The sequence below is a fragment of the Leptopilina boulardi genome, unplaced genomic scaffold (assembly GCF_019393585.1).
Source record: "Leptopilina boulardi isolate dan_hultmark-lab unplaced genomic scaffold, ZJU_Lbou_2.1 LbouV2_392, whole genome shotgun sequence".
Classification (NCBI taxonomy): domain Eukaryota; kingdom Metazoa; phylum Arthropoda; class Insecta; order Hymenoptera; family Figitidae; genus Leptopilina; species Leptopilina boulardi.
Window position 1 is genome coordinate 1,076,207 of NW_026137965.1, and position 26,697 is coordinate 1,102,903.

The 26,697-nt window shown below is 34.0% G+C and overlaps 1 protein-coding gene across 3 annotated transcripts in view; it reads right to left on the reverse strand.

The window, feature by feature from the left end:
* LOC127288577 (GATA-binding factor 2-like) overlaps positions 1-26,697 on the reverse strand; it is a 72,324-nt gene that overhangs the window by 22,881 nt on the left and 22,746 nt on the right. For all 3 annotated transcript variants that reach the window (XM_051316114.1, XM_051316115.1, XM_051316116.1), the window contains exon 4: positions 21,880-22,025. In XM_051316114.1, the coding sequence (XP_051172071.1) occupies positions 21,880-22,025 (146 nt within the window). The remainder of the gene's footprint in view (positions 1-21,879; positions 22,026-26,697) is intronic.

Genomic DNA, 26,697 nt, shown 5'->3' on the forward strand with positions numbered 1-26,697 from the left:
GTTTAGGCCCGTTTCGGTAGCCGAGTAAATAAATTTTATTTATATTCTATTGAAACGAGGAGCGAAGGATATTTCTTTTTCTGAAGCGCTCGCCAGCGGGGTACAAGTCGTAATTCACTACCCACGCGCACACTTTCCAACATGTATACATATATACACTCACAACATTGATACCGATACTATTTTATTATTCGCTAACTTTTCCAATTTAACAAAGAAACAATTTCAAATCAATTTCTTTGTCACTTTTTCAATTTTATGCCTTTTAGAGTTTTCTGGTTAACCAATTATATTCTTTTTTAAATTTAAATTAAAATTCAAAAAATAATTAAAATTCAATTTCAGGTAATAATTTACAATGGAATTAGGATATCGTCTCAGCGTGAAACAAAACCATTGGCTTTAAATTCAGGAGCGGCTTATTAATTATGCAGAGGAATTGGCATAACAACTCCCGTGGAATTTGCACCTCTCTAATTAATAAAGGTGAATTTCGGCTCGACTATTGAGTGTTTTTACGATTCGAAAAAAAATATATAAACTTCCAAGTCGCAATTGTACCTTCCATTTCCTGTATGAGTAATTGCAACGGACTAACGACACCTTTGTACTTGTTTAGAGATCCTGAACGTGTATCTATTCACACTTTTGCACGTGGGTATTGTGTCTCTTTTGTGCAAGTGCACACTTTTACACCTTGCAAATAATACATTTTTTTTCTAAATTGGGAAACTTTTTATGCTCTTCAATTTATGATATTTAAAATCCAATAACGGTCACACTGGGTCTGTTGGACCCAACAAAGTCAATCTTTTACTGAAACAAATTATTTTCGTCTGTATAATTTTCAAATTTTTAACGTTTTTGTCAAACTCGCAATGTCCTGAACATAAATATTGAAATGTTTAAAATGTATAATATTTGTACTCGCTCGCATTGATATATTTTTCCTCTTCTGTGAATTTCAATAAAAAACCGTTTCGACTTAGAATGGGATTACAATATTGAGATTGTCGAGTGACTATATGTACACCTCCGAGAAAGATTATAAAGTGAAATCACTGTAGATCGTTGTCCTCGCTCTGGCCACTGCTTGACTTACAAAAAAAAGAAGAAGAGGCAAGAAGAAAAGAAAAAGGAGAGAAAACGGAAAAAGAAAAAGAGCAGGGCGTTGCAAACAAGAAAATTTGAATTTAAAAATTATCCTCTTTAAAGTGACATCGATCTCGACTCGAGAGTAACAACATTCTTTTTCGTCAAGAATGTATCCATAATCAATTTATTGCTCTGAATAACCATTGCTTCATTGTTGACATGTTTTTCTTGCTACAACTGATTCATACCGACTCATATATGTCACTGCCTCGATATATATAGGAAATAGTATTTTCACCAGCAAAAAATTTTTTTAAGAACAGATTTATAACTTGTGATCATAACGATTTTACAAAGTTTAAATAATTTTTTCCATACTATTTCCGCAATGCAGAAAATATTATTTAAAATTTTTATATCGCAGTAAAACATCAATTGTGGAATATAAACATTAATGTCTAAACACAGTAATTGATTAGCGCGATAATGAAAGCTTTTACGGGGGGAAAAAAAGTGCAGTATAATTAAATGTATAACACTGTATTTATTTCTTTCTGCAAATGAGATTACGCGATATCGATCGTGTGATAATAGTCTCGGTTGACTTGTGTCTTCTAGGCGTTGAACGGTGGCAAATGTAATTATAATAATAAGATTAATAAGTGAATTTGCCATTTGAATGTTTGAAGGAGAGGGGAATATATTTGTAGTGAGTTGGGTGGATCGTAAAACGAGGATGATGTTTACTCTTGTGGCATGAACGAGCCAATAAGGATCGAACCTGTTAACCTGCATGTTAATGATCAGAAAATCGTGGCTTATTGAAAAACTTTAAATTACAGAGGAGGGTAAGTGATGCGCTCAGGCAGATAATTACAATACGTAAGCTGCAATCTGCACTTAGATAATATACCAGTGTAAAACGATTCCTGTCAGACAGTCACTAAGTCTCATTACCATATAGTTGCTTCATGCTATATATATATATTCACCATACGACCCTATAATGGCATCATGACTCTATAAATCTACAAATAACAAATCAGACAATACGATTTTAAATTATATATTAACTGATTGTGAGAATTTTTTTCACAACATAGATATATGTGTAGTGTTGTGTAAAATTAAAGAAAAATTAAAGTTAAAGTTTAACAAAATGAAAAAGTTGAAATAAAAATTAGATATAAAGTGTCTTTGTTCTGAAAGTCTTTTTGAAAGTTTAGACCCGTGTTTGTCGCAAGGCGCCCGAGAGTCGCCAAAGTGTTTATATTAGATATCGTGTAACCTAAACAGTTTGACTGGACCGAAGTGGCGTGATTTCGATTCTCCGAATGCACGTGTGACATTTTTCTATGCAAGTTAGAATGAGTGCGAGTGTAAAAATTAGAGAAAGAAAAGACGATCAAGACTCATGCCCTGCGTGGCAACGAGATCACGAATCAGTCGAGTTTTGATCGCCGAGAGAACAGACCAATTTATGATGCTTATTTTGTACCCGAATATTTCTTTAGTTTAACTTTTATAATTTGTATATCTTCTGCCTATTTTTTGATTTTATGGATTTTAATAAAAATACGTACTTTAATAATTGTTTTGGAATTGATCCTACAAATTTGGGGGCTCGTCCGGGATCTAGCCAAATCTTTATTTTATAGTGCGTTACAAGTTCGCGAAAGACTAAAAGAGATATTTAACGATTTTCAAAGTGGATCCTTCTCAGTGAAAATTTAAATATTCTTGTGAAAGATGTCTTCTCCCGGTGATGTTGAAGGGAATCTGCATACTTTGTCCGAAGACGATTTAAGAAAAAGATTGGAAGAATTAAATCTGTCATTGACTGGAAGTAAAGCTGCTCTGACGGAAAGGCTAAGACGGGCTTTGGTCGAGAAAAGTCAAGAAGTTGGGACTGGTACAGCAGATGACGGAAAATCACAAAACTCAACTCAGACGAACGCTAAGCAGAACACAGACGGTGCTGAAAAGCGTAAAGAACCAGATGCCTCAACTTCTGGAGACATTGAATCTATGTCGTACATAGATTTAAAAAAGAAATTGCGCGAATTAGGAATAAATACCTCCGGTAAAAAAGCCGTATTGCGCGAAAGACTGAAAGCTGTCCTATACGAAAAAAGTGATGAAAGTGAAGACGAAAGTGAAGATGAAAGTGAAGATGAAAGTGATGACGAAAGTGAAGACGAAATTGAAGTTGCAAGACGAAAAAAGAAGAAAGAAGAAAATGTTAAAAGAAAGAAGAATAAGAAGAAAGAAAAAGTGCTCGATGTTCCAACTGAAGATGAAAGAGAATCGCGTTCTTTTAGACAACCGACATTGTCGTTTAAAGATGTCGAGGATGCTTTGGAAAAATTCAGCGGCGACGGAAGTGAGAACATTCATCGATGGCTAATTAATTTCGAGGAAACTGCAGAATTATGCCAATGGACGGAAGCACAAAAAGTGATTTACGCAAAAAGACTGCTGTCAGGATCCGCGAAACTTTTTGCCAATTTCGAGTGTGCCGCAAAATCGTGGAAACTTTTGCGAAAATCTTTGGTTGATGAATTTTCCACGACAATCAACAGCAAACAAGTGCATCAAAAGCTGAATGCTGTGAAGAAAAAAGGTGACGAATCTTTCCAAGCATACGTTTATCGCGTACTAGAGATTGCGAGCCACAGTGATATTGAATTAGAAGCGAAAATTCAATATATCATTGATGGAATTCAAGATGAAGAGGCAAACAAATCCATTTTGTATGGTGCAGAGACGATTAAAGAATTGCGAAAAAAACTGTCGCAATATGAAATCCAGAAGAATAATTCAAAGAGCAAAGCCGCTGCAAAGATTGTAACGAGTGATAAAGGGAAGAAGACAAATTTCACGGGCAAACCTCAAGGGCAAATGAAAAATTGTTTCAACTGCGGAAGTAAGAGTCATCTGAGCAACGAATGTCCTGACAAGGGAAAAGGTCCAAAATGTTTTAATTGTGACCAGTTTGGACACACGGCGCCAAAGTGCCCAAGTGAAAAAAGACAGACAAAATCAAGTGTAAAAGATGTAAAAGTTCGCGTTGACGCAGTGAAATCAAGTGACAAAAAGACTTACAAGGACGTGATGATTTTGGGACAAAAAGTTACAGCTGTCATTGACCCCGGAAGTGATTTGCATCTGATCCGTTCCAGTCTTTATTTTCAACTAGGTGCTCCAAAGTTGGAACCGGATGTAGTGACGTTTGAAGGTGTTGGTGCGTCAAAAAATCAAACTTTGGGACGATTCAAGTCGAAAGTAATCATGGATCAAATTGATTTTTCGTTTGTGTTCGATGTAGTGCCTGATCATTTCATTGCTCATGATGTGTTAATTGGTGGTGAATTGTCAGATTTCGCGGAAGTGAGAATTAAAAATCGAAATGCAATTTTGACAAAAATTGATCCGGTTGAAACAAAAGTGGAAACAGGTGACAGTGGTTGGAACGAAGTGTTAAATATCAATGTCCTTGAAGAGCCTGACGATGAGTGTGAAGTGTCATTGGTTCACATAGAAGATGAAGAGCTGAAAATTCAATTACAAAAGTTGATCGAAGAATATAACCCTGAAAAAGTGAAAGACACCGGTGTTAAAATGAAAATTATGTTGACAGATGATATTCCGGTTTATCAACGCGCGCGTCGGCTGTCAGCTGAGCAGAATCGTGTGGCGAATAAAATTATAAAATCGTGGCTTGCTGCAAAAATCGCGCGACCAAGTTCTTCCGATTACGCGAGTCCTATTGTTTTGACAGTTAGGAAAAATGGTGAGTGGAGACTCTGTGTTGATTACCGGTGGTTGAATAAAAAAATTATCAAAGACAGATATCCCCTCCCCTTGATCGAGGATCAGCTGGACAAGTTACAAGATGCCGTGGTGTTCAGTACTCTGGACATGAAAGATGGATTTTTACAAGTGGAAGTTGAAGAGGAAAGCCGAAAATTTACCTCGTTTATAGTGCCAGATGGACAATATGAATTTTTGAGAGTTCCCTTCGGAATGTGCAATTCCCCAGCGGTTTTTCAAAGACATATAAGAGCAGTGTTTCGTCAATTGATCGCGGATGGTGATGTTCTCGTGTATCTCGACGATCTGATTGTGGCTGCAAAAACACACGAAGAAAATTTGCAGAAACTGCGAAAAGTTTTAAAAGTTGCTGAAGAGTATGGCCTGGTAATTAACTGGAAAAAGTGCACCTTTTTAGTTGAAAGTGTTGACTATCTAGGCTATATAGTTGAAGCGGGACGTTATTATCCCTCGGATAAAAAAACCTTGGCAGTGGCGAAATTCGCAAAACCAACGACGGTGAAACAAGTGCAGAGTTTTCTTGGTCTCACGGGGTATTTTCGGAAATTTATCCCTCATTTTGCGACAATCGCTCGACCTTTAAGTGATTTGCTGAAAAAAGATGTGAAGTTTGTTTTTGGTGCGAAACAAGAATCAGCTTTTGAACAATTAAAAATGGCGTTAGTTGAGAAACCAGTGTTACGCCTTTACCAAGTCGGTGCAGAAACAGAGTTGCACACTGATGCTTGTCTCGAAGGACTCGGTGCAATTTTATTGCAAAAAGATGTAAATGATGGTCTTTTTCACCCCGTTTATTACGCGAGTTGGAAAACCTCCCCAGCTGAAGAAAAGTACACAAGTTTTGAATTGGAAATATTAGCGGTGATAAAAGCGTTGATAAAATTTCGAGTTCACCTGCTCGGAATCAAATTCAAGATTGTTACCGATTGCAAAGCATTCGCAATGACCGTAAAAAAGAAGGATACGTGCTTGAGAGTTTCTCATTGGGTCCTGCTAATGGAACAATTTGAATACACAATTGAACATCGATCTGGAACATCAATGCGTCACGTTGACGCATTAAGTCGGAATCCTGTGAGTGTCTTGTGTTTACGCGAAAATTCGGACACGTTGATAATTAAAATTCAGAAAGCCCAAGAAGAAGATGAAGAAATCAGAAAAATCGTGGATGCTGTATTAAAAGGTGAAAAGGCGAATTTTAAGCTGATTTCCAGTGTTTTGTTTCGCGAAAGTGACGGAAGAGATCAATTAGTGGTTCCAAAATCAATGCAACACGATGTTATCAAGCAAGCTCATGAAAGAGGACATTTTGGGTGGAAAAAAACTGAATATCTCTTGGAACAAGAATTTTGGTTTTCCCGAATGAAAGAAAAAATTCAGAAAGTGATCGCTAATTGTGTCAAGTGTTTGTTGGCTGAAAAGAAGAAAGGAAAAGGAGAAGGCCTGCTGAATCCAATCCCGAAAGGTGATAAGCCACTGGAAACTTATCACGTGGACCATCTCGGTCCCATGCCATCGACGAAAAAGTGCTATAATCATATTTTTGCTGTTGTGGATGCATTCACAAAATTTATTTGGTTGTATCCAACAAAGTCGACGACCGCAGATGAAGTTATTAATAGACTCAAGATTCAAGCTACCATCTTCGGCAATCCTCGAAGAATAATTTCGGACAGAGGATCCTCATTCACCTCCAAAGTGTTCGAAGAGTATTGCAGGGAAGAGGAAATCGAGCATGTGTTAATAACAACCGGAATTCCTCGAGGAAATGGCCAAGTTGAAAGGATGAACAGGTGTATAATTCCGATTTTAACAAAGATGTCAATGACGAATCCGATGGAGTGGCACAAATATGTCGACAAAGTGCAACAGCAATTGAATTCATCATTCAATCGCAGTATCAAAAGAAGTCCCTTCGAGTTGATGATCGGAGTCAAGATGAAGCTGAAAGAAGACCTGAAAATAAAAGAATTAATCGACGAGGAAATCATTGAAAATTTCGAAAATCAACGCAGCGCAGTTCGAGATGACGCTAGGACGAGTTTGCTGAAAATCCAGGAAGAGAATCGCAGAACGTTCAATCGCAAAAGAAAAGTGGCAAAAGAATATAAAATCAACGATTTTGTTGCCATTCAAAGAACGCAGTTTGGTGGCGGTCTCAAACTTTATCCGAAATTTTTGGGGCCATACAAAGTCACGAGAGTTCTGAGAAATCATCGATACCAGGTCGAAAAAGTCGGGTTACATGAGGGCCCGAACCAAACGAGCTCAGCAGCTGATCACATGAAACCTTGGCCGATGCGAGACGAAGCTGGATTCGAGACGGATATCGAGGAGGAACCAGATGACTACATTTCCGGAGACGAGTGCATCGAGGACGATGCATAGTTGCAGAATGGCCGAGTGTAGTGTTGTGTAAAATTAAAGAAAAATTAAAGTTAAAGTTTAACAAAATGAAAAAGTTGAAATAAAAATTAGATATAAAGTGTCTTTGTTCTGAAAGTCTTTTTGAAAGTTTAGACCCGTGTTTGTCGCAAGGCGCCCGAGAGTCGCCAAAGTGTTTATATTAGATATCGTGTAACCTAAACAGTTTGACTGGACCGAAGTGGCGTGATTTCGATTCTCCGAATGCACGTGTGACATTTTTCTATGCAAGTTAGAATGAGTGCGAGTGTAAAAATTAGAGAAAGAAAAGACGATCAAGACTCATGCCCTGCGTGGCAACGAGATCACGAATCAGTCGAGTTTTGATCGCCGAGAGAACAGACCAATTTATGATGCTTATTTTGTACCCGAATATTTCTTTAGTTTAACTTTTATAATTTGTATATCTTCTGCCTATTTTTTGATTTTATGGATTTTAATAAAAATACGTACTTTAATAATTGTTTTGGAATTGATCCTACATATGTTTGTACTTAAAACTCAAATATACAAATTTTTTAGTATTATAAGAAATGTTTATAAAATGTAATTTAAAATATTTATAAAATGTTATATATTATGAGCCGAAAGCCAACCAGGAGCATTAAATTTGATGCTCAGACGTATTAAACGAGTAGATTATATTCGCGTCTGCGCAGAATGTTTGTGTACATCTGCGAACAAATATTCTGCGCAGACGCAAATATAATCTACTCGTTTAATACGCCTGAGCATCAAATTTAATAATAGCCAATTGTTTGGTTACTTCAAACAAATTTGTTTCCAAGTGTGCTTATAATTGATGTAACAGTCAATTTATAATTAATCATAATAAGTAATTATAAATTAATAATTCTGAATTATAATTAATAATTTACCAATCTCGGATAATGTTAATAAATAATAATAATAATAATTAGGTAGGTCAATAAGCATCGTCGTGGATAAGATCGGATGCAAAATATATAATAGTTCCGTTTCAATTTAATTGAAAGCATTCTCACAATAATTGAAAAAAGTGCTTGCGCAATTTTGAACGTATAAAGAAACGTGAGGAATTCTGAACAAAATATACAGACTATGAGGATGTTTAATAAATGCATATATAGTTTTGAGAGAGAATAACTCGACTTTGTTTGCTATTAACTATAATATGTATATAGTGCTCTAGTGAACTTTTAGTCACGGCCACACCCAGCCTCCGTCCGCAAGGTTGGACCTCTTACACGCACCCACATATTCCTGCACTTTCGTCCAGACTTATTTCATTTAACGGGTGACCTGATAAATGCGCGTATCAATTTCTCATTACACTTCACGCCTAGACATATAATTTACTCTATTGCCTGCGCGATATAATTTTAAGGCATTTTTTGACTTGATGTTGACCGTTTCATCTTGCACTGTGTAATTTGTACGTTCTCACTGCTTATTATTGTATATAATTTTTCAACATGTAATATTGTTTTTTATAAGTTCTTTTATACATTTTTTAGAAATTTTTGTTTCTATTTTTTTTTAGAAAATAGCTTTTTGTTCTGCAGGATTTATTATTATACATTTAATTTTCACCGGAAAACGTGGAAGTTGAATTATTATTATTATTTTACATAAAAAAGGAACTTTTGAAAGTGTCGTAATTCCTTTAGAGGTCCCTTTCATTAGAGCGTGTTACAAATAAATTCCTACTCTAAATTTATATAGAAAATAAAAGACAAAAATGTTTTTTCATAATTGTGACATTTTTCTATTATACGATTAATTGAAAATAGTGAGGTGCATATAAATCTAACAATAATCAACTTGTCATTTGATGTTTCTTTTATCCATCGCGATTGCGCGTTAATCGTCCAACGCCAATTCAACGATCGAATTAGCATTTTCGATCATGTCACGCCAAGTAAACCCGATAAAGTTATATATATGTTTATTGCTGATTTATCATAAAACAAGAATCGATTAAATTGTCTGCGATTGCTATTATATATATATAAAAGCGAATATATTATTTAATGTTTTCCAAAAATTGAAATCTTTCACTGAAAATTATTGATGACTGTCTGCAACAATGTTTTAAATTATCAATATTTTTTCGCTATCATGATTGATGTAATTTATAAATAATTAGTGAAAATTAAAGGGTCATTCTCAGTCCAGGGTCGGCTTTATAATAAATGTAAAACTGTTAAATTTTCTATAGTAATTATTGTATAAATAATAATAAATATATAAAAATATAAATTAATTACTATTTAAAAAATTCTACGAGACGTAGAGAGAAACAAAAGGTAATATAATCGAGAGTTGATGAAGATGACTCAGACTTGGATTTAAAATGAGGTTTCGTTTGAAAATCCACGGCTTGTCGGACAATCACAATATGATTTTTCTATTTATCTTTTGAGCGTGAGTATAGAGCACGTAGACTAAAGGCATTTGCTCGAGCATACGTGTATGGTATTTAAATAGTTTTATGAATCTCTCTCTCTCTCTCTCTCTCTCTCTCTCTCTCTCTCTCTCTTTCTCTCTTTCATTCTCTCGCAAGCCCGCGGCGATATATGTGTATATGTATAGAAGCATGTTGTGCAACTGCTTACGGCGTGTACGCACGATAGTAAGAGACAATATACCACGAGGGATATGTGTATAGTTATTATACACAGGTCGAATATCCTGTTTGGCTTATTAGGGCAAGGTGGCCAACCTTGCCACTTTGATACTACACTACAGTATCAAAGATAATGCTTCGCTAAAACCTCGTCATTTATCCCACTTATATATCAACTAAAATTACTTTCACAAATTTTCAACTTTTAATCGCAAATATCAACAAATAATCATCCTCACATAATCGGGGCGAGGCAGTCGCCCCGGGCGCCCAAAAGTAATTACCATGCTCGACAAAAAAGAAAAAAAAATTTATGCCTGGGTCTATATCATTTTTCTATTTATTATACACATGAATGAAGAAAAAATATTCACTTTTAAACTTTGCTTTTGTATAGTGGTAACTAAATTTTTTAATTTTTATACTGTAAGTCGTTTTATTAATAGTCAATCATTTTAAATAGCGCAGAAAAGGAGAAGTAGTTTTATATTGACGCGGGTGTACCTCCAGATGGCACTTGAGTCGCAAATAATATTAATTGTGCAAGCAAACTGCTAACGATCTTCATTTCACAACTGCGCATGCGCTACTATAACTCTCTCATTGGTATAGAAAAACGTGCTCTTATTTAAATTGCTTTAATATAAGAAAATGTCCACAAGAAAAGAGACCTCAGAAGCAACAAATTTTAGGTTATATTTGTAATTTGTATATTGAAAGTATACACAAAAAGTATCAACACTTAATACGATCCACTGAAATTAATTTTTTATTAGATTGAAAATAAAAATTTATTTTGATTTTACATATATAATTAAAACTATCACTAATTTCGAAAATTTTGAATATAAGATTTACTTTTGTGAGGACAGTTTGCTATTTTCTACAAAAAAAACTTAATTGGAAAGATATATATATTTTTGTGAATAAATTGCAATTAAGTCTATTTTTTGTAATATGGAACTACACAATGCTTTCAATGATATTCTTGTAATAATACCGTAATTATAAACGCTATTCGCATTCATTTTTTCACACACTTTGTTATAGGTACATTTACGTTTATTAAAGGTCATACTAATTGTCTTCCTATTCACCAGTTAATAATTATCTCACTCTTTATTCGTAATCGCTAAACAAAGTCGTAATAATAAGTTTTAAAATATTATGAATAAAAAAAATCGAGTGATATTCCATCGAAGAATATTATCGACGGAGAACAATAGATCGAATTATAGTCTCGTTAACGATGATTCGAATTTTTGTCCAATTAATTGGCTGGGAAATAAATATTTTTGCGCAGGATAGTCGCTGAATTATTAATTTAGAAATCAATTCGAGTTGGTATATCGCGATGAATCATCCGGAGCTCGCGTGGAATTGCTTATGGGACGCGAAAGCAAGACAGAATAAGGCAATAAGTGTCGTGGATGTATATATTGAATAGAGAGGCAAATATTTTTTATAAGCGACGACCGTGAACGAGCACGCGGAGGTAAATAATTAGCAATAAATCTCAATGGATCGATACATGCCGAGTATATTCTGTTGTTCCGACGGTAATACAGCTATTTAGAAAGTCATTTGCAAGACATTATAATAGCGGGGAAGACGCCATGAGATCATGTTGAATATTATTGGAAAATCTGAGATTTCTTGTTTTTCTTTAACATTCCCCTGTGTCGATATATTAATCAGAGTTGTCAAATAGTCATGAACTCAACAAGAGTTGAACTTTATAATTTATAAAGTTATGCTTGAAAATATTATACTGGAACGATTTAACGCTTTACTAGATGAAATTGGTGTAATACCTGCGTCGCGAAACAAGTATAGGTATATGTACCTAGTTCTTGAAGGCATGTGCCTCAGTGACTGCCATTATTATTTATTTATAGGGTCATTACGTTGTCTCCATTGTTGCTGGAGAATACCGTCTGACCGGACCTCCTTCGGATCACCTCGCTCTCCCTTTTTCTTCAAGAAAACATGCTCCCATAGTTCCCAACTTTTTTTCAAACGTCCACCTCCCTTTCCTCGCGTATAATCGCCAATAGTTAATTATTAACTCTCTTTACTCAGTTTATGATTCCTGTCTTGTCAAATTGCTGCTTTGCAAAGGTTATATTGTGCCATTATTTACACATTCGCAAGTGATTTATTTTTGAATATTCCTTTTCAATGTTAACGGAGTGAAAAGTAACATGTTTTTTGAAACATAAATAATGTCGTACGAAGAAATGTATTCTGAAATACTTAAATATTAAAATGGAAGAAGTGAAATTTTGGTTTCGACTACTCGGATTTGAACTGAAAGAATGATAAATATATACTTTCTGACAAAAAGAACAAAGGTCACTTCACAATGAATCCTCTATAAACTTATTGGATACGGTAAAAATGAAATTTTTTATTACTTTTCAATTACTCACTTATGCAAATGACTATTTCATTATACATCGTCTCCATAGAAATTTTCCAGGCATTCATGTTCATTTGTTTGCCGAGGATGATTTTTCAACAGGATTTATTGACGATCAATAAGAAAAATGTTTGATTCAATGATTTTTCAGGTGCACTATAAAGCATCAGTATGAAATAAATGGAAAATAAACAAACAACGTGAAAAATCGTTTTGTACCAAATAGCATATATGCAAGTTACGCGATTTATAACTGGTAATTCTGTGCAGGTGTATTTGTGTACTGCATGTGTACCTACATCATATACTCTCTCGCGTTCGAATCTTAATCAGAGTCCCTTGTAGCTGGCGGCTATCCGGAGGGTTTGTTAAATCCGTCGTGGTTACTGTGTGAGCCCACGACTCGTCCTCCATTTTCCTCGGCTTCGTAACTCGTGACTAATTAGCGCAAAGTAAATTAATCGATAGCGGAGAGGGAGCAGAGAGAGAGAGAGAGAGAGAGAAAGAGAGACAGTGGCGTGCGGCTGGCCGCCGGCGCCATATTCATTTGCCTCCGAATGGAAGGATGATTCTACACCGCAATAAAACCTGATAATCAAGTAATTACCTGCCATTAGACATTTTTATAACACGAAAATTACAATTCCACTTGCTTTCGGTTTCTCATTACAAACAGTCGATTGGGATATCAAATTGAAGAAAGCGGTGGTTTTCCTTTGCCAATTATCAGCAGTGATTTGCAATTATCAATTTTATGCTCGTATCTTTTCACGCTTACACGCTTCTTATTATTATTATGCACTTTGCGCTTGAAAGTAATAGTTACTTTGTAGATTCCGTCTTTTATCTCCCATTCATCATCCTTAATGACAATGCCAACTGATAATTATATTACTATACATTTTTACCAAAGAATCGATAATTGCCTTTATAATAAAAATTACCATTTTTATTTAAAAATATAAACTTCAAATTATTAATTCATATATTTTTCTTTTAAATATTCAACAGAAATTCAAATATATACAGTGAAAAGATACGCAGGGGACAAGGTGAAAAAAAACTTAATTCAATGGGATTTTGTCCCGCTGGAGAATGACTTTCAAATGGCGGTTTGCTGAGGCGGAACAGAGTGTACAACGAGGTGGTTCTCACTTCCGGTTCGTGTCATTTTCTCCGTGCGCCATTTTCGCTTTTGTTTTACGTCTTGCTTTACAACAGTTGAGTTTGTTCCATTTTGCGTTTCGGTTTGCGATGACGCTTAGTCGCCAACAACTAATCGTAACGTGCGAAAATTGTTCTTGCACACATATATGTATACCTCTATGGTATTTATGAGTTTGCGAGACTCACGGCAGCCGTAATAAATAACTTCAAAGCGGCCATTACTTGTCACTCACCCTACCACGAACCACCCCCTTTTGCTTACTGGACTTCCGAGCCAGAAGGGCGGACTCGTTCCCTCTATTTTCTCCCTTATACTCTAATATAATTAGGAGAAAAAATAGCAAAATTTTTTCCAAAGAAATGCAGATGGCGCTTCTGTCGAATTTTCTCACAAGGAACAATTTTTTAATATTGAAGATTCAAAATCAAAAATTATTAAATTGAAATTTTCTTTAGAAGTAAAGGAGATTATTATTTTAAAGGGGAAAATACTAATACATATATAACCGAGTATATAACTGAGAACGCATGTGCTGGGTGGTAAAATAGCAACGAGAGGAAGTTGCGCGTGCGCATAAGTGAAACCGTATTGACTTTGCTTGCCTCCTCACAGTAAACATAAAAACACATCAACACACCTACACTATTGTCAGTGTACGCACATTTACAAAGCGCCACTGTGGGGTTGGGTCTCGTAACCTGTGAAATAAGAGAGGAATGAGAGTAAGAGAGAGAGAGAGAGAATCGAAAGACAAAGATGCCTACACGCGAAGTGAGTGTCTTACAATTGATTTTCACGCCACTTTGATTTATTCGAGTGCGCCACCGTCGCAGCTTTTTCGAATCCTTCAGCCAGTAATGGAGGTTCGCCAAACCCTCACCCCCTTTCTCCCAACGCTTTTTTCCCTTTTTCCCATTCGAGCCTCAGAAATTTATGGACTTCCCTGGACGATTCTTTTAAGATTGGCCCGCCACCTTTCTCTTCCCAAAAGTCTTTTTATACCGCGGACGCAGTTTCTATATTTTTGTTTTGCTCTTTTCCTCTCAAAAGCTGCGCGCTTAACATTCGTATAATATATTTTTTATTTATAGGAACGCAAATTTAGTCTATTAAATCGTATATACACGATTTGATGGAATAAATTTCTTTATTTTGCTTTCAGAAAAATTTTAATTGCGGATTGGTCAAAAATAAACTTTAAAGGCTGGGCTAATTTGTTTAATGGCTATATATGATTTAAGATCCTAACCACGGCATAGAAAAAACTTTAGATTTTTGTTGCAGTTCAAAATGAGCCAAAAGACATAGAACGTAGCGCCACCTATGTTACATGATTTTGTTGCATTTCAAAATGAATAGCTTTTCACGGGTTTTTTCTGTTTTTTTATCCATTTTAATACCAAAATGGATTAAAATAACTGTTTCAATCCGATAAAAGATTAAAATTTTAAAACTTTCAAAAATTATAAACTTAGAATAAAAATTTAATCTAAATTATTTTAATCATTGATGGTATTAATTTAATCTACAATATTTTTAACAGTTTACTGAACCGCGAACTAGACGGAAAGTTGTCTTTTTATAACATTCTTTCGTTGAACAGAGCAAAAAGTTGGTATAGACTTTTTCTTGGGAAAGAGAATTGGGGTGGTAAAGTCATCCTTCCGGGGAGACGAATAGGATTGGTCCTTGATTGGCGAGGGGTTGTTTCCTGAAAGATCGCGACCAATGATAAAGCACAGCTGCCCCCAAATATTTCTCAACCAACCCCTGTTGAGAGAGGGAGAAAATAAAAGGGGAATAAAATGAGAGCAGTGAAATGTGAGGAAGAAAGCCAGTAATATCGAGGGTTATTTGTCTGGCAAAAGATTAGGGTTACACTCCCATTTTTCTAAGCCAATAAAATCTCAATCTTGTTTTTTTGTTTCCGCAATAATTCTTTAATTTACGAAAAGAAAATTATTTACGACAACATTTATTCCTTGTGGAAAATATATGAATAACGATTTTCCAAAACTTTACATAAAATAACATTAAAAATAATAAATATTAAAATTGAAAAAAGTTAGCACCTCGTCAAACGAGGCGCGAACAAATCTAAAGACAATTATTCCATCGAGATTATTGTTTCAAGAGCGTTGTTCGTTTCTGGGTGCACGCGTATGCTATTGTTTTCATTGAAAGCAAGCGAGTAAAACAAAAGGCCAAATGGTAGTTAATACACAATCGTACCGTTTGTTTACGTCGAAAGGAGATCGATCGTACGTATAAGGCGCGGCTATAAAGCGATTCGCCCTTTCAATTTCGACATCTTCAAGACTCTCATCGCTTCATTTCCCTTTCAATTATATAAATCATTTATGGTTCTTTACAAAAGCTCGCTTTGTATTTTCAATCGTACCTAATCTCCCAACACAAGTGAGCAACGTTGCCTAATTGTTATTGCTCTGATTCAAAATAGAATATAACTTTTCCCCATTGACCCCTTGTGAAGATAATAATTTGAGTAAAATTGAAGTTTATAATTTTATGCTCTATATTCTAAGGGAACAATAATTGTTTCTTTATACGGCCCTGCATATGGAGAATGATCGATCGAGTTGTTGAACGAGGGGTCTCGGATCGACGGCATACTTCAAGACTATATATACCAAACGCAATCCAGTTCTAACTGTTTGTAAAGTATGTATGAACTGTCAGCTACCAAACGATGGTTCCTCTGCGACGTCAAGGAATGCGATCAATATCGTCTTCGACGTCGTCACTTTTTAGAAAGTGCCGAACCACTCTTCCCGACCAGAAAAAATGGAATTTAATTAAGAGACTCTTCTTTTTTGCATTGTCCACATTGTTCTTAACCCTCATCCACTTTAGAATTTCACCCTCCCATTTAAAATCACTTCTTTTCATTCATCGATTCCCGAGACGGAAATTTCAGCGAATAATTAATTAAAATCTATATTTTCTAATACTTTCTGAAAGAAATTTAAATTCACTTTATGATTTGATACAGAGAGAGACAAAAACGTGTATTGAGAGCGAAAAGGAGAGACGAGGGGTGAGAGGGGCTTTATATCGCAAATTTATGTGTTCTAGTTCGCTTCGCCCACAGTCGGAAGCAATTTACAAGTTAATAGGTTATACCAGATTCGTTCCATGCCTTCTCACTTCGCTCCTGCAGGATTTATTTCGGCTGCTTGTACGCCCATCTAATTGGCTCGCAACACTTCTGCTCTTCGTTCAATCGAGCTCGAAGATATATCCAAGAGGAATAAAACAACATCAAAGAAACGAGAGAAACGATTCGAAAATTACGAGTACCAATTCCCCTTGTGATCGATGATCGTCACTGACCTTTCGTTCATTCAGAAAATTAACTACCAATCGAAAATTAACAATCAAAGAATGAAATACAATTTTACTCTCAAATATATTTATATATTATTCTATGTATTAGAAATTATTTTTTGAGAATAAAAAAAGAAAAACGGTACATCGTCGTGATATGCTGACGTCGTATTCAAAGTGTGAACGATGCAAATTTTGATTTCATGAGAAGAATTTTCAAGGAAGCTGAAAGATGGATGGAGCACGCCGAGCGGCACTGGACAATGCGCCTGAATTTGCATCTGGTATACATAATTCAGACGTCGTTCTGCCTTTCAGCATGTTGTGAATGCTGCTCATAGAGAACTCTGGCAGCCTCTCAAGGCGATACTTTATCGCTATATATATGCTGACGAATCCAACTCGCCCTTCGATTGCCAATCGATTAAGCCGATACTGACATTATGATCCATATTCAATGGATAAAACCAAACCTACGCTTTTATCGTCAATTACCAATCAAATATGCGCTTTCGATTTCTATCTTAAAATAGCTGCAAAGGGTTCATATTTCTGGAGTAATTGTCACGTCTTTTAAGAGCAAAAATTATTACCAAAAAATGAAGTTATTTATAATTAAGCTAAAGTCACACTTGACGGTTTTCTAAAGTCATAATTTAGAAATCAGGTTTGTTGTAAACGTCAACTTTAAGAAAATACACCAAATTCAAAATTTGTAATTAATTTTTAATTTGGTGTGATAATAAACATAACTATTTAAATCGATTTTAGTATTCATTTGCTACCAACGACTTCATAACCAAAAAATAAAATACTCCACATATATCATTGCTACTTCTTTAGCACTATTAATTTTCAAAGTCAGGAAGAAATTCTTATCAACATGTTGAAAAGATTCTGAATCTGCAAGACACCTCCCATATGAGCTATTGAATCTACTAAAGCTGCAATCGATGCTACTGATGCATACAGTACATATATTATTGATTTGTGAAGCTAGAGAGAAAGTATCCGAACAATGGCAGCAAACTATTTAATAAATAAGAAGGCTTCTGATCGGTATCAAAAGGAAGGAAACCATTAGTTGCTACTAGGAGTAAATAACAATTTTTTTGGAGGGGTTTAAATTCCTTTGACTTTGAATCTTATCTTTTAAAGGTGTTGAGGAATTCTAGGGCTGAGAGTAGCGATGATTTATCCTTTCGCGTACGCGTATATATATTTTGTTCGGGGACACACGAACTCCAAAGCATAAGGCGGAGGTGCAACACAGCACACGATCTATAAAGCGGTCGCTTGGCATGTATATGAAGCCTTTAACGCCTCGGACAATGCAACCGGGGGAAGGCCAGACAATGCTCCTCCTTCGGGCCGAGGTGTATGGCAACTATTCATTTTCCAAGCGAAGATGCCGAAGATAACCTCGCGAACCTCGCTACCTAAACAGAGAGAGGGAGAGAGATAAAGTGAGATCAGAAGAGTGAAAAGATATACCAATCGTTGCCACCAAGTTTATAGTTTGTCTCCCTCTCGCCACATCGCTCTCTGACAGGAAATTACTTAATTATATTCACATTTCCTACTTCCGGGGGCCGTGAAGAAAACAAAACCTCTCAATCAACCGAAATTAACGGATTTTCACTTTCCGTACTTTTTCTTCATCGAATTTGTTTTTCTTCACTGATGCACGATGCGGTACTTTCTTCATCGTGTATCTGAATATTTCAGACCACGTTCTGTGGGTACGTGTGTTATAAATTTTAACGCGGTTGCCGCAACTCACAGACAGCGCGGTGCGCATATTTCGGTTTACTCTCGACACTCCCCCTTTTCATCTTATACCCTTTCAAAAGATATGTCATGGTCGTACCTTTCGCCATATGAGAAAGAGGCAATTTTCATCTAATGCAAAACAAATATTTTCATTTCAAAAAAAAAATTAAATTACCGGCCATATTATACGTTATGAATATGTTGCACGAAAGGCGACTCCCCATGAAGAAAAAAAAATGACAGAAATATATAGTTGGTTTCAAAGTACAGAAGGGGAGGAAAAAAGAAGTTTGAAAATTTCCCAGCTGTTCACCAGTTATCTGCGGCGAAAATCAAAGATGGCGATGGGTTTCAACCCTTGCTATCTTCCCCATCGGAGCGAGACTTTCACATGTGGAGTGAGCACGATATTGGTGTGTAGAGGCGGGAGGTAAACACGTACACGCAGGCGCACGCCCTTCCATGTTACGTATATATATACCCAACATTATTACAGCAGTAGTCTATGGTGGTCGCTTTGTTTTCCCAGATCGTATCAGTTCTTCCCCCCCCCCTCTCTCACTCTCTCTCTCTCTCTTTATCGTTCTCGCTCTATTTTTGCTTCTTTTTTTATGTAGGCGACACATCTGTGAACGAAAACCTTTGGCTCCCATGGTGGACCTTTACTATACTTATAAAAGTGTAACATATTGTCCAAAAGGCATATGCCCTTATAACGCGCTTTTGTTGCGCACACTCAACGTTCAAAAGTGCCTGATATATAGTCTCGCACTCACCCAGAATGCCGTCCGAATTTTAACGATTTTTTAACCCACTCCGGCGCCACATTTTTGTCCGAGGAATGTAGCCGATTGTGCTTAGCATTAAAACCGAATGACTTCTGGTATCCAAGCTTCCTAAAAAATATATTGAGAACCATTCCAATACCTTGGAATTTGGCAGTTTAGAAATGGATTTTTTAAAATCTTTCAAGCGCACGAGTCTGTTTAAGTATTATTTATATTATAACTAGAGATTTTTCATTTTAAAAATTAATATAGTGTATTTCAAAATAAGGACATGCACTATTTAGTCGTATGACAGTTTCTGACCACACTCAAAATTTGTATAGACTATTTTAATTTTCGGTATTATGGTTAGAAATATACTAATTTTTGGTACTATTTGGCTAAAAACTGCAGCTTTGGTTACCAAACCATACTAAAACTTATTAGTATGGCAATTTTTATTTTCAGTAATTATTTGGTTAGAAAACGTTCCTATACTAAATAGTACAAAAACAAAGATATTCCCATTTTGGAATTAAATTTTTGAAATGAAAACTCTGTCAGTGTACATATAAACCGGAAATGATAGTCTAAAATAACATATTTTTGAAATAAAACTCCCTGAAAGTAATCATAAATGATTATTTAGTCACCAGGGTATATTTGGGACATCGATCAAAGTCATTGGATTTATTGGGATTTGGACAGTCTGCAATGGAGGCCGGAATACATTTGAATGTCTGCATTCATTTTTAATCTCGTTCCTGGTAAATGGTTGAAAAAGGATTCGTAAATAACATGAACAATGACACCTCCTAGAGGGGTGGGTACCACGAAAATTATGGTTTTGCGCCTGAGTGTCGCGTACGCCCTCAACCCTCCTCTAATGTTCATACACACGAATACCGCGCGCACACACCGCAGTTCAATAGCGATAAATATTTTATCATCAGTTCTGTTGTATATATACGCCATGTCCAGGGACTTCAGTGGTACTCAAAGAAATTGTATATGTGTCATCCATTTTCATTTATTACTGACAATATTCACAATTTTGATATTTTCGTTATAAAACAGATTTGACTGTTTCAATCAGTAAATAATTCTAATTTTCATTTCGCTGAAAATTAGTAGAATTTCTTACTGATGGAAACATTCAAATCTGTTTTACCGATAAATGATAAGCATTATCATTTATCGGTAAAACAGATTTGAATGTTTCAATCAATAAGGAATTCTACTAATTTTCAGTGAAATATGACTGAATTTTATTGGAAATCAAGATTAAAAATATTATTTTCAATTATTAGAAATTTATCTGCCAATTTTTTATTATTCTAAATTTTTTCTATTATTCCGTGTTTCTCCACATTCTCCACTGTATATTCTATTGAAAAATTTTCTTCCACTCTATCAATTTTTTTCCCTATTTTTCTCTTCACTGCGCGGTGTTAATTTTCAAGCTGTCTATCGAAAGCAAGGAAATGGATCGATATTACAGAATCGAGGTGCTTCGTGTTTCTAAAGAGCGTGACTTCCAACTGAAAGGCTGGAAAGAGTTCTGAGTGTAAGCAAGCAAAAAAAAAAGAGAGAAAGAAAATCAAAGGGGTGGTGGTCTTAGCACAAAAAGTTTACAAAACTGAGGGTATATATTCCGGACCCGAAACACGCAAAGGACCGATTCGCAATCCAATGAACTTGCCCTATACACAGCATGCAATGTAAAAATATCCGTGTATAAATGAATGTCTTAAAGTTGTATAAATAAAATAAAACTTTTATTCAACATTAATGCATTATATGTATACACGGTGGTGCTTTTTGAATGGATGCTTTTGATAAGGGGGAAGATTTGTTTGGAATATGAATTAAAAGTGATAAACTAAAATGAGAATGTAGGAAGTGGATTAAGCTGTTACGCCATCATTCAATCGCTAGACTGTTTCGTGTGGGCGATTTCTGTGTATATAGTCAAAGGCAGTAGAATGCGAAGATAAAAGAAAAAAAACGTCCAGACGAGTCAGTGTCTTGTTTCCACGCGATGCTTCCTGCAAAGCCATTTCAATAGTCGCTCAAAAATAAATCAGATTCGCACGATCCTCTACAATTGACTCTCACGAAGAATTTTCCCACCATTGATTATATATATCAAATGGAAATTAAGGAAATATTTAATAAGAAAAACACACACTCATAAAATAATCAATCGACTCCAGTCGATGACCCAAATAAGACTATAACGTATCAAATAACAGAAAACATATTGAGATTATGATTATTGGTGAGATTTATTTTTTAAAATTTTAATAGATTAGATCATTAGGAAATCGATATATACAGTTGAGGTGACTTGTAAAAAAATAGTTTGGGTCATCGACTACTAAAAGTAATCAGTACGATGATTTATCGAAATTGAAGAAGCATATATATAGGTACTTACAAGGCGTCGTTTGGGTTTGATGAGAGGTCGATTTTGTCCATTCATCTTGTAGTAAAGACCACAGGCATTGCAGAGGTAATGACCGGTTCCGTCCCTTCGCCATAAGGGTGTTGACGTGGCACCACAGTTGACACACTCGCGACCTTCTGCGATCATTTTCGCCCCAAACAGGGTTAAATATTAGCATCATATTGTTTCATAAATAATTACTTATTCTCAAACTTAATGTTCAATTAACTTTATTTTCATTCTTTAATTATTATTATTTGTGACGTGTTCTGAAGAAAGGTTATCAAAAAGTTGTAGGTTTGTAATTTTTGAAGTGAAAATGCCAACTCTGTTCAATAAAAACTGATTTTGATTTTACCTATAAAAAAGGATCAAGGTAAAACTTTCACAAACATAACCTAAAATTTGTTTGCATATAGATATCTTTCTTCAGAGCGCGTCAGATTCATTCTTAACAATAGATTATTTTTGCAAAAACTTAAAACTCAACATTAAGTTTGAGATGAAGACTTTTAAGCTTCAAAAATGACCAAAGATTTTCTTTTTTATTTTAATGAACTTCGGCTTTAGACGTAATGGCACCCTATCAAATGGTAATTTTACGCAGATATTTATTTTACCGACGCATATCTGTATAAAAATCAGTGTTATTATTATATTTATATATACGTCGGTAAAATAAATATTTGTGAAAAATTACCATCTGGTAGGCAAAATAACGTCGCATTAAAATATTCTTAATAATCTTTAATAAAATTTTAATCTGTAATAAAAATTGTGTATATATTTCTATAATTATCGATAAAATCAATGGTCATTTCGATATTTTGACATAAATTGACATGCATTGCAAACATATACAACAAAGCGGTTACCAGAGCAAAAGCAGCAGACTTAAGGCAGTTAAGGACAGCATATTAAGGTTCATATATATGATTAGAATAAAGATTATCCCATGGCCGAATTACAAGAGGAAAAGTGAAAGAAGGAAGAACGGATTATGGGGGAAAAGTTATCAATGAGGTTAACAAAGTTGAGATCAATCTTACAAAATGGTAACCACAACAATTCTGTAACGTTGATGATCAATATAATTAATCAAAATTACCAGTGTCAACGTCTTAATCAAAAGTAATCAACAGAGTCATTATCTCGCAATTAATTAAATTTTTCAGAATGGCTATACTAATAATAAAAGTTTTAAAAGTCGTCAGATTGTTTATTAATAAAAATCTTTGCAGACATATCAGTAGATTGACTATATTAATAAAAATCATCAGATATTGATTATTAATAAAAAAAATTATTGAATCATAGTTAAAAATTATGATTAATAAACAAAATAATATTATTTACAACCTTTTACTATTACTATTTATTATTAATTTATTATTATATTACTAACTTTCATAAGAAAGTTAATATAATATAAAATAATTGTACCATAAATCTGGTAAAATTTTTTGAAATCATCAAAGTAGTCAAAAGTTACCCAAATTGTATTAAAGAAATTGTTGTCAATTTTATAAAATTCAAACCGTAATGTTATTTGTCCAAATGTTGACACAGTTGCTGCATCCTAAGGAAAATTGACAAAAAAAGAAACTCAATCAGATGAAAATTTAAAGTGAGAATTAGAATCCAATTAATAATTACTTGAACCATTACAACATGATGCTTATTCATCAATAAGAGTAAACGAAGATAAATTGATAGCCCCGCTTTGTATATCAATGATGACTATACAAAACATCTAACTAGATATTAATTTTTAATTTGTAGAACGTCGATATTCTTCAAATCCTATTTTAAAAATACAGTTTCAAATATTTGATAATTTTGAAACATATTAATTGTAATAACCTTAAGCATATTATATATAATTATAATTTGTATATTTATTTATAGTTCCTAATTTTTATACTTTTTGTTAAAAAAAGTTTAGTATTCTTTTTTATAAAAATATACTTTTTTGAAATTCCAAACGTTCAATAAAGTTTAATTAATCTGAAAATTGTGGATTATTTTGCTTCTAAATAGAACTGGAAATAAAAATTACTTTACTGTTCTAATTCATTCTAATTATATTAATAATAATAAATATTTTCATTAAATTATTCATAAATTTTATTATTATAGAACATCAGTTCAGTGAAAAATAAATATGATCCGAAATGAAGATAAATTTTTTTGTTAAAAATTAAGTTAATATCCTACGTAAAATTCGTATACGCATAAAAATAGTGATAACAGAAAATTAAAAAATAGACGAATTTAAAATACATATATAAATCGCCAAAGGAATTAAACGGTACATTTCATTTTTCTCCACGTATATATGCAATGAATTTCTCTTAATTATCAATGAAATAACGTAATTAAATCTCAACTCAAATTGAGATGTCATTAAATTACCCTTATCTCGAATAAAAACTGCAATCTCAAGATATATACCGAAAAGATTGATGATGGCGAAAACTAAAAGTCGTTTTTGGGACAAAAAAAAACACGGCATTGCTACTGGGTCAATCGGTAAAGTTTGATTTGATCTAAATCCAATCTCATCAGATGCAATCTAGTCTAACTTAATGTGTCTCTAATTGTAGTTGGCTCTGAAAGTAATTACGAAAGACTCTTCTCCATATTGTTTCGCTTAATTCGATTTGAGCTTTATTGCCATGAGATTGCAGGGGTTCGATAATATGAACATATTTTTTCTCTCGTTAAATATATATATATATATATATATATATATATATATCCAAGTTACATACATATTACGAAAAAAAATTACTTCCATTCATTCTAGAAAAAGTTGATGACATAGTGAATGTTCCCTCTTAGTTCTCTGTGGTTTGTCTTTTGAGTGCAACAAGGTTCCGTAAACAATATTCATTGTTTAATGGCCAAGTTGCTCTTGTTTTTTTCACTCGCGAGGGTGATTTGTATACAATGCCTTATATTATATACTTGGAATAAATAGCCAGTCGCTGCTATCAAGACGTTTATGCACTTTACGTTCTCTACATTTTTATATACACCCAACACAGTTTGTAATTAGTTTTTCCTGCGCCTTTTTCTACAACTAAACAAGACCTAAGACGCGTGTCATAAGGAAATTTAATTAACGGTCTCCGCAGTGCAATGATGCCCCATTGTTAATAGAATTAGGATTTTCACCGCGACCAACGATTACTGCAATTCTTGCATCCGGTATTTTCCAAGCGCGAAGGATTAATTAACCAAAGGAATAATTTTGTTTTGCAATTAAGGGCGTTGAGAAAGCGCCGTTCCTGTGAAATTGAAAAGCGAATCTCTATAATAACGTAACAAAAATTAATATCACTAAAATGATAAACTTTAACTTTTTCAAAAAGTCTATTTCTAATTTTAATTTCGAAACTTTTTTTCAATAACAAATGAATTTCAAATGAATCGCAATAAATTTTCAACCTATAATGAAATTAATATTCAAAAATTTTTTTGGGGGATATTAGCTGTGAATAATAAACAAATAGTAGCCACACCACATAAAAAAACGTGCTCGTGTCGTGTCACTTTTCAATGTGCGCTCGTTTCGTGGGTGCCACTCAAAAAATTCAGTGAGGCAAAATACAAAATCTTATGGTGTCCATCTCCTTCCACTCACAGATGGACGAGCGCAAAAAAAATTCTCTTAATCATCAATGTTATTATAGTCAAATCAATAACGAAAATTAGCTTTTTAATGGTGTAGATTTTACGTGTGTCGTTGATATATTTGTAAGCGTTGGACGACCGCCACCGAAAGCTCACCAAAAAAAAAGAAAAATAATCATAAAAAATCGTTATTATTAAAAATTCATAAATTAATTAAAAATAAGATAAAAAAAAGAAAAATTAGTATCAAATAAAATTCACAAAAGATGAACAAGGCAGTGCGATGGTGAATATATGGTTTTTGCAATTTCAAAATTATATACTCAGGCCTCGGACTTTTAATATTGAAAGTTTCAAAGAATAAATACCATATTAGTTTTCTATTTTAAATAATGAGAAAATATTAAAAATGATTTTTAAAAATTGATAATTGAATTTTTTCCTACTTTGTATGTTTAATGTTTCAAACTTGTTAAGGTCAAGTAGCTGTAATTTCCCATTCATATTCTCTGCAGGTTTTCTCGCAAAATATTCGATAGATTTAGATAATATTTTGAGGAGAACTCAAAAATAGTAGAAGAAATCATTGTCATGTGGCAGAGTATATTAATTTTTTATTTTTTATTATTATTTTATCCATAAATTTTTGTTAACATATTAATATACTCTGATGGAAAATAACAGCAATTTTTTATACTATTTTTGAATTCTCTACAAAATTTTAGCTCAATTAAATATTTTGCAAGAAAACGTACGGAGATAATTTATATGTGAAATCACAACAATTACATTATATGCTGTTAAAAATATTTTCCCGACTTACAATTTTTTTCTAATTATAATTAATTTACACAATTCGAATGAAAAGTTTTCTAGCTATATACCCTGACGAAAGTTTCGGATTAAATTACAATCAGTTTTAATAGGTATTATTCCAAGACATTCTGAAATTTGTTTCCGAGCCAAACAATTACTATCCGAATCTAAATTTTAATTTAACTTAACAAAATATTCTTTCCGAATCAATCCGTTTCATTCTAAACCGGATTTTTAATTCTTTTTTTTCAGAATCAATTCGTTTCATTTCGAAACTAAATTTTAATCCTTTTTTGAATCCTGCAATTTCATTCGAAATCAATCATTCGTCTTGGAAACGGATTTATTCGGTAT